This window comes from Entelurus aequoreus, linkage group LG13, assembly GCF_033978785.1.
Source record: "Entelurus aequoreus isolate RoL-2023_Sb linkage group LG13, RoL_Eaeq_v1.1, whole genome shotgun sequence".
NCBI classification, from domain to species: Eukaryota; Metazoa; Chordata; class Actinopteri; order Syngnathiformes; family Syngnathidae; genus Entelurus; species Entelurus aequoreus.
The window spans coordinates 1,236,064-1,246,063 of record NC_084743.1 but is presented as its reverse complement, the minus strand read 5'-3'; the positions used below and the strand labels follow the sequence as shown (position 1 = coordinate 1,246,063).

The following is a 10,000-nucleotide window of genomic DNA, read 5'->3' as shown; positions in this document are numbered from 1 at the left end:
GCAACAGCTGTTTCTAAGGGACGGGGGTTGTAAACAGCCATCGCCTTGGATTACAAACCGTTCAAAGAAAAGGTCGTAAAACAGTTCAAAGAAGAGGTCGCCTTAAGGGGAGTCTGGTCCTGCATTCTCTCCGCTTTGTATTTATTTATTATTTTTCTTTTTAATTAATGTTAGATTTTCTGTCTGTAATTACTGTAGCACATTGTCATTTATCAACTTTGTCCACAGTGCAAAAGCAAAAATCCAAGCAAGATTAAAATAATGTATTTTCCGGACTATAAATGTCAGGTTCAAGCACTGATGACATCTATTAAACAAGACAAGAAGCAAGGAATCAGACAGAAATAAATTTGGCTCAATGAGGAGAAACGCGTAGACACTGTACCCTTCACAGTGTCGTCACACGCTCTGACGAAAGATTGTACTCCTCTTCTTTTATTTGCACTTTCCCTGATTACATGGCAACAGCTGTTTCTAAGGGACGGGGGTTGTAAACAGCCATCGCCTTTGCTTACAAACCGTTCAAAGAAAAGGTCGTAAAACAGTTCAAAGAAGAGGTCGCCTTAAGGGGAGTCTGGTCCTGCATTCTCTCCGCTTTGTAGTTCTTTATTATTTTTCTTTGTAAATAATGTTAGATTTTCTGTCTGTAATTACTGTAGCACATTGTCATTTATCAACTTTGTCCACAGTGCAAAAGCAAAAATCCAAGCAAGATTAAAATAATGTATTTTCCGGACTATAAATGTCAGGTTCAAACACTGATGATATCTATTAAACAAGACAAGAAGCAAGGAATCAAACAGACAGGAATAAATTTGGCTCAATGAGGAGAAACGCGTAGACACTGTACCCTTCACAGTGTCGTCACACGCTCTGACGAAAGATCGTACTCCTCTTCTTTTATTTGGACTTTCCCTGATTACATGGCAACAGCTGTTTCTAAGGGACGGGGGTTGTAAACAGCCATTGCCTTTGATTACAAACCGTTTAAAGAAAAGGTCGTAAAACAGTTCAAAGAAGAGGTCGCCTTAAGGGGAGTCTGGTCCTGCATTCTCTCCGCTTTGTATTTCTTTATTATTTTTCTTTGTAATTAATGTTAGATTTTCTGTCTGTAATTACTGTAGCACATTGTCATTTATCAACTTTGTCCACAGTGCAAAAGCAAAAATCTAAGCAAGATTCAAATAATGTATTTTCCGGACTATACATGTCAGGTTCAAACACTGATGACATCTATTAAACAAGACAAGAAGCAAGGAATCAAACAGACAGAAATAAATTTGGCTCAATGAGGAGAAACGCGTAGACACTGTACCCTTCACAGTGTCGTCACACGCTCTGACGAAAGATTGTACTCCTTCTTTTATTTGGACTTTCCCTGATTACATGGCAACAGCTGTTTCTAAGGGACGGGGGTTGTAAACAGCCATCGCCTTTGATTACAAACAGTTCAAAGAAAAGGTCGTAAAACAGTTAAAAAAAAGATGTCGCCTTGAGAGGAGTGTGGTCCTGCTTCCTCTCCGCTTTGTAGTTCTTTATTATTTTTCTTTGTAAATGTTAGATTTTCTGTCTGTAATTACTGTAGCACATTGTCATTTATCAACTTTGTCCACAGTGCAAAAGCAAAAATCCAAGCAAGATTAAAATAATGTATTTTCCGGACTATAAATGTCAGGTTCAAACACTGCTGACATCTGTTAAACAAGACAAGAAGCAAGGAATCAAACAGACAGAAATAAATTTGGCTCAATGAGGAGAAACGCGTAGACACTGTACCCTTCACAGTGTCGTCACACGCTCTGACGAAAGATTGTACTCCTCTTCTTCTATTTGGACTTTCCCTGATTACATGGCAACAGCTGTTTCTAAGGGACGGGGGTTGTAAACAGCCATCGCCTTTGATTACAAACAGTTCAAAGAAAAGGTCGTAAAACAGTTCAAAGAAGAGGTCGCCTTAAGGGGAGTCTGGTCCTGCATTCTCTCCGCTTTGTATTTCTTTATTATTTTTCTTTGTAATTAATGTTAGATTTTCTGTCTGTAATTACTGTAGCACATTGTCATTTATCAACTTTGTCCACAGTGCAAAAGCAAAAATCCAAGCAAGATTAAAATAATGTATTTTCCGGACTATAAATGTCAGGTTCAAGCACTGATGACATCTATTAAACAAGACAAGAAGCAAGGAATCAGACAGAAATAAATTTGGCTCAATGAGGAGAAACGCGTAGACACTGTACCCTTCACAGTGTCGTCACACGCTCTGACGAAAGATTGTACTCCTCTTCTTCTATTTGGACTTTCCCTGATTACATGGCAACAGCTGTTTCTAAGGGACGGGGGTTGTAAACAGCCATCGCCTTTGATTACAAACAGTTCAAAGAAAAGGTTGTAAAACAGTTCAAAGAAGAGGTCGCCTTGAGGGGAGTCTGGTCCTGCTTCCTCTCCGCTTTGTAGTTCTTTATTATTTTTCTTTGTAAATGTTAGATTTTCTGTCTGTAATTACTGTAGCACATTGTCATTTATCAACTTTGTCCACAGTGCAAAAGCAAAAATCCAAGCAAGATTAAAATAATGTATTTTCCGGACTATAAATGTCAGGTTCAAACACTGATGACATCTATTAAACAAGACAAGAAGCAAGGAATCAAACAGAGACAGAAATAAATTTGGCTCAATGAGGAGAAACGCGTAGACACTGTACCCTTCACAGTGTCGTCACACGCTCTGACGAAAGATTGTACTCCTCTTCTTTTATTTGGACTTTCCCTGATTACATGGCAACAGCTGTTTCTAAGGGACGGGGGTTGTAAACAGCCATCGCCTTTGATTACAAACCGTTCAAAGAAAAGGTCGTAAAACAGTTAAAAAAAAAAGATGTCGCCTTGAGGGGAGTGTGGTCCTGCTTCCTCTCCGCTTTGTAGCTCTTTATTATTTTTCTTTGTAAATGTTAGATTTTCTGTCTGTAATTACTGTAGCACATTGTCATTTATCAACTTTGTCCACAGTGCAAAAGCAAAAATCCAAGCAAGATTAAAATAATGTATTTTCCGGACTATAAATGTCAGGTTCAAGCACTGATGACATCTATTAAACAAGACAAGAAGCAAGGAATCAGACAGAAATAAATTTGGCTCAATGAGGAGAAACGCGTAGACACTGTACCCTTCACAGTGTCGTCACACGCTCTGACGAAAGATTGTACTCCTCTTCTTTTATTTGGACTTTCCCTGATTACATGGCAACAGCTGTTTCTAAGGGACGGGGGTTGTAAACAGCCATCGCCTTTGCTTACAAACCGTTCAAAGAAAAGGTCGTAAAACAGTTCAAAGAAGAGGTCGCCTTAAGGGGAGTCTGGTCCTGCATTCTCTCCGCTTTGTAGTTCTTTATTATTTTTCTTTGTAAATAATGTTGGATTTTCTGTCTGTAATTACTGTAGCACATTGTCATTTATCAACTTTGTCCACAGTGCAAAAGCAAAAATCCAAGCAAGATTAAAATAATGTATTTTCCGGACTATAAATGTCAGGTTCAAACACTGATGATATTTATTAAACAAGACAAGAAGCAAGGAATCAAACAGACAGAAATAAATTTGGCTCAATGAGGAGAAACGCGTAGACACTGTACCCTTCACAGTGTCGTCACACGCTCTGACGAAAGATTGTACTCCTCTTCTTTTATTTGCACTTTCCCTGATTACATGGCAACAGCTGTTTCTAAGGGACGGGGGTTGTAAACAGCCATCGCCTTTGATTACAAACCGTTCAAAGAAAAGGTCGTAAAACAGTTCAAAGAAGAGGTCGCCTTAAGGGGAGTCTGGTCCTGCATTCTCTCCGCTTTGTATTTCTTTATTATTTTTGTTTGTAATTAATGTTAGATTTTCTGTCTGTAATTACTGTAGCACATTGTCATTTATCAACTTTGTCCACAGTGCAAAAGCAAAAATCTAAGCAAGATTCAAATAATGTATTTTCCGGACTATAAATGTCAGGTTCAAACACTGATGACATCTATTAAACAAGACAAGAAGCAAGGAATCAAACAGACAGAAATAAATTTGGCTCAATGAGGAGAAACGCGTAGACACTGTACCCTTCACAGTGTCGTCACACGCTCTGACGAAAGATTGTACTCCTCTTCTTTTATTTGGACTTTCCCTCATTACATGGCAACAGCTGTTTCTAAGGGACGGGGGTTGTAAACAGCCATCGCCTTTGATTACAAACAGTTCAAAGAAAAGGTCGTAAAACAGTTAAAAAAAAAGATGTCGCCTTGAGGGGAGTGTGGTCCTGCTTCCTCTCCGCTTTGTAGTTCTTTATTATTTTTCTTTGTAAATGTTAGATTTTCTGTCTGTAATTACTGTAGCACATTGTCAATTATCAACTTTGTCCACAGTGCAAAAGCAAAAATCCAAGCAAGATTAAAATAATGTATTTTCCGGACTATAAATGTCAGGTTCAAGCACTGATGACATCTATTAAACAAGACAAGAAGCAAGGAATCAGACAGAAATAAATTTGGCTCAATGAGGAGAAACGCGTAGACACTGTACCCTTCACAGTGTCGTCACACGCTCTGACGAAAGATTGTACTCCTCTTCTTTTATTTGGACTTTCCCTGATTACATGGCAACAGCTGTTTCTAAGGGACGGGGGTTGTAAACAGCCATCGCCTTTGCTTACAAACCGTTCAAAGAAAAGGTCGTAAAACAGTTCAAAGAAGAGGTCGCCTTAAGGGGAGTCTGGTCCTGCATTCTCTCCGCTTTGTAGTTCTTTATTATTTTTCTTTGTAAATAATGTTAGATTTTCTGTCTGTAATTACTGTAGCACATTGTCATTTATCAACTTTGTCCACAGTGCAAAAGCAAAAATCCAAGCAAGATTAAAATAATGTATTTTCCGGACTATAAATGCCAGGTTCAAACACTGATGACATCTATTAAACAAGACAAGAAGCAAGGAATCAAACAGAGACAGAAATAAATTTGGCTCAATGAGGAGAAACGCGTAGACACTGTACCCTTCACAGTGTCGCCACACGCTCTGACGAAAGATTGTACTCCTCTTCTTTTATTTGCACTTTCCCTGATTACATGGCAACAGCTGTTTCTAAGGGACGGGGGTTGTAAACAGCCATTGCCTTTGATTACAAACCGTTCAAAGAAAAGGTCGTAAAACAGTTCAAAGAAGAGGTCGCCTTAAGGGGAGTCTGATCCTGCTTCCTCTCCGCTTTGTAGTTCTTTATTATTTTTCTTTGTAAATAATGTTAGATAAATATTAACATTGCTGTACGTATACTTTTGACCCAGCACATTTGCTCACATTTTCCGTAGACTCATAATAAATTCATAAAAGAACCAAACTTCATGAATGTTTTTTTGTGACCCACAAGTATGTGCTCCAATCACTCTATCACACAAAAATAAGAGTTGTAGAAATGATTGGAAAGTCAAGACAGCCACTGTATATGTGTGTCTCTCTCCCCGCAGAAGGCTGGTGGTCCGCCATGTCAGCCGCCACGCTGTTGACGCACATCCAGGTGTTCAAAAACGCTCTGGCGTTTACCATCAAGAGTCAACTCCTGGAGACACACATTCCAGGCGTGAAAGCTGTGTTGGAGGTCCTAAAGCTCCTCTACAAGGTCAGTGTGTTGCTTCCATTTCCCTTTGTCGTTTAAAAGGCCGCCAAAAAAACAAATACAAAATCAATGTGTTACCTTTTTAAACTGCGTTTTTTTTTCAAACACGTTTTTTTGCAGGTCAACAAAAGAGTGACGCCCCACAAAGTCCCGCTCGACACCTTTTATGTCGAGGAAATTGCTGACTCTCACCTCACGGTGGATATTCCTCTTTGGTTATCATTCTATCATCATGAGGTAATAATCAATTTATTTGGATCATATTAGAAGTTAGTAAGCACAATCAACAATCACATTTGTGCTCTAAGAGTTGTCGTACTTTCCCGGGCTCCAGAGCGCACCGGTATTTAAGCCACACCCACCAAATTTGAGAAGGAATAAATCAATTTATATATATATTAGAGATGTCCGATAATATCAGCCTGCCGATATTATCGGCCGATATATGCGTTAAAATGTAATATCGGAAATTATCGGTATCGGTTTTTTTATTATCGGTATCAGTTTTTTTTGTTTTGTTTTTTTTTTTAAATTAAATCAACATGAAAAAACACAAGATACACTTACAATTAGTGCACCAACCCAAAAAACCTCCCTCAAAGGCGATGGCTGTTTACAACCCCCATTCCTTAGAAACAGCTGTTGCCATGTAATCAGGGAAAGTCCAAATAAAAGAAGAGGAGTACAATCTTTCGTCAGAGCGTGTGACACTCATTCACACAAAAGGGTTGTTTCTTTCTGTTATCAATATTCTGCTTCCTACATTATATATCAACATATATCAATACAGTCTGCAAGGGATACAGTCCGTAAGCACACATGATTGTGCGTGCTGCTGGTCCACTAATAGTACTAACCTTTAACAGTTAATTTTACTCATTTTCATTCATTACTAGTTTCTATGTAACTGTTTTTATATTGTTGTACTTTCTTTTTTATTCAAGAAAATGTTTTTAATTTATTTATCTTATTTTACTAATTTTTTTTAAAAGTACCTTATCTTCACCATACCTGGTTGTCCAAATTAGGCATAATAATGTGTTAATTCCACGACTGCATATATCGGTTGATATCGGTATCGGTAATTAAAGAGTTGGACAATATCGGAATATCGGCAAAAAGCCATTATCGGACATCCCTAATATATATTAACCGCACCGCACTATAAGCCGCAGATGTATACCGGTACGAATGTTTATTTACATACCTTAATTGTTTCCAAACGGTGTCTGTAACACGGCAGTAAAACGGCTGATCAAACAAAACAGAAGTCATCATCAAGGACCCACTAGCTGCGCAAGCTAGCTCTTCAATCAGCTAAACAGACTCAATAACTCCACGGTGACGTTTTGGTGAATTTACTGAGGAATTTGAAAAATCTATAAATTAGCGGCACCGTTTTGTTAGCAGCAGGGGTCAAACTGTAGCAAACAAGTAGCGTCTTATAGTCCGGAATTTACGTTATATATTATGATTAAATTACTGCTTAATTTGGTCTCACAACAATGCTGACATTAATGTTGTTAAATGGTAATATTTTGGTGATTTTACTGAGGAATTTGTGAAACTGACACAATACAAAAATGCCGTTGTACGAAACCCAAAACCAGTGAAGTTGGCACGTTGTGTAAATGGTAAATAAAAACAGAATACAATGATTTGTTAATCCTTTTCAACGTATATTCAATTGAATAGACTGCAAAGACAAAATATTTACTCGTCCAGGGATGATACTCGAAACCGGTTTTCCCGGTTGTTTGATAAGAAAATAACCGAGTCCTCGGACTCGAATCCCTTTTTGAGAACCGGTACCCGTTATCATATATATATCGAGACCACTATAGTAAAGGAAAAGAGTTGATTCTTTATTCGAATCCCGTCCCGACCAGAAATGCTCCGTGGGACATCACAAGAATTGACGTCACGTAGCTCAATCATTAGGCGCAGATAGCGAAAGCAGGAAAACAATGGACGGGAAAAAGCGCTCCAATGTGTAATAAAGTTCAAAACAAAAGCTATAATCCAATGAATAACTTTACTGAGAGATTTTAGCAGGGTAAAACACATGACGAACACTTTTACGACCAACCGGAAACATAGCAACCAGGCTAGCAACGCACCTCCTTTACGGCAGCTGTCGCAACGTTCTTAAAACAACCGCAGCACATACATATATATATACAACACATCTCCCTTTTTTAACTTTTGTTTTTCTTGTAAACAAAACAAAATCACACTGTAGATGTGTTGTCTGTCTAATTATAAATAATGCAGACGAGGCGTGTTGGCTGAGTTCTTGACGTTTACTTTCACAGCGTGGCAACATGCAACACTTTTCGGGGCTACCGCGCATGCTCGTGACTCCCGTTGCATGCTGGGTAGTGTAGTTGTTATATTCTCTAGCTCACAACATTTTTCCCCCTATAAAGAAATAATTTTAACTCAATAAAGTGTATTTCTTTTTTTAGCTTTAACTTTTCATTTTTTAGCATTGTAACCACATTTGCAAAGAACTTTTCTCTTCATGGAATTTTCTTTCAATAAAGAAATAAAGTGAAAAAATGTCAAAGCATCATAACAAACAGTTATGTTCCAATAGCAGCAGAAGTGCACTTTTTGGAGAGCTGTATTATTTTCAGTTTTGTGCCCAAGGGACTGATTTTATTTAACACTATATTATTATTTATACACCTATAGTGATCACAGAGACAGGTTGTTTTTGTGTTACCGTATATATTTGTTTCTCTGAAAAATCCCACTTAATATACTTTGGGTAACAACAGTCAATATTTATTTATTTTATTTTATTTTTTTAGGTGGGTAACAGTCAATATTTATTTATTTATTAGATTTTATTTTTTTATTATATAATAAAAGTGAGCTTTTGTTAAACCAAATATTGTGTGTTTTTTTCCATATACAACAACCTATCTGGACTCGATAAGAGAATCGATAAGGAATCGGTTCGATAAGAGGATTCGATAATAGGCTCAAACTCGATAATTCCTTATCAAACATCATCCCTACCTAGCGCAAAACAATAACACACCCTTTTCAGTGTCTCTGTCGGTGTTGAAAAATTATTTGTTGAAGTCAATTTTCTAAGCTGCGGGGTTCAAAGCGTAGGAAAAAAAGTAGCGGCTTATAGTGTGAAATGTATGGTTAACGTCCAAAGGGAGGGGCTTCTGATGTTGCGGTGTCTTGTCTAGTTTCTTGTTAGCTTATCTACTGATTGTTTCTTGCAGGATGAGCAGAGCACACCTGTCATCTTTTGCCGCTACCCCTTCCTGCTCAGTTTGCACTGGAAAACGTTGGCTTTCGCGCTGATTGCAGGAGCTTGGGTACAGTATACAACTTTGTCATTTTTGTGATAAGTAACCAGAGCCTCGGGTGTTGGCCGATACGGAGACTAATCCGATGCGACATCAGTACGAATCCCAGTACTTCTATTACTTTGTAGCATGTGAAAATGGGTGGATGGATTGTGTCAAGGTCTGGCTTTGGTGCTGTCGCTCTGGACCCTAGGACGCAGAGACAGCAGGCGAAATGTAGGCAGAAACACAGGGCTGGCATAGGAAGCCTCCTGATATCCAATAAGGGACAGGCGGAGGGAGCCAGTGCTCCAAGTGAGTAAGTGGAAACCAAAAATAAGAGCGCTGGACAGAAACGATCAACAAAAGCCCAAGACGGTCACGAAGGATCAAGACAGTGTGGAAGGTTAAAAGAAGAGGCTTCATCAAGTCAAATTAATGGCAGGTATAAAAAACAAAACACTAAGACAGATCATGCTTTTGCAGTGGCAACACTTAGTGGTCAGGATAATGCATCAAGTTAAGCTCACGGCACAATAAGAATAGAATAGACTAGACTAGAATAGAATGGACTTTATTGTCGTTATATTTGCACATAACGAGATTAAGGACTCCAATTTAAGGTGCGGTAGTGGGAACAAATATGGGATAAAAATAAATTACACAAGAGGTAATCAAGATAAAACGAAGAATTGAAATAAACTCGACTACTATTCAATAAAAATAATAAGCAATCCTGTACAATATACAAAATACTGTACAATATCTAGAACAAGACCAGAGCTGAATGGTACGGACACGTTTGTTACTGGATACTTTCTAATTCTGCTATAATTACTTGATACTTGTTTATATTCTTGTTTATATATGTATATTGTACAACTCCTCTCTGGGGGGGGGGGGGGGGGGGGTACTAGGATGACAGGGGATGCAAAACAATAACAGTGCAATACTTTTTCATAACATGGTCACTGCTGCCTAGTTTCTCTTGTTATATTCTTATTTTACTGCTATATTTTTATTCTCATTGTTGCTTTTTATTTTTATTCTTA

General features: G+C 38.1%; 1 protein-coding gene across 1 annotated transcript in view; it reads left to right on the top strand.

The window, feature by feature from the left end:
• The window catches only part of LOC133663682 (probable E3 ubiquitin-protein ligase HERC4), a 40,697-nt gene that overhangs the window by 20,232 nt on the left and 10,465 nt on the right, over window positions 1–10,000 (top strand). The window contains exons 13-15 of the mRNA XM_062068367.1: window positions 5,489–5,640; window positions 5,758–5,874; window positions 8,883–8,978. Coding sequence (XP_061924351.1) covers window positions 5,489–5,640; window positions 5,758–5,874; window positions 8,883–8,978 — 365 coding nt within the window. The remainder of the gene's footprint in view (window positions 1–5,488; window positions 5,641–5,757; window positions 5,875–8,882; window positions 8,979–10,000) is intronic.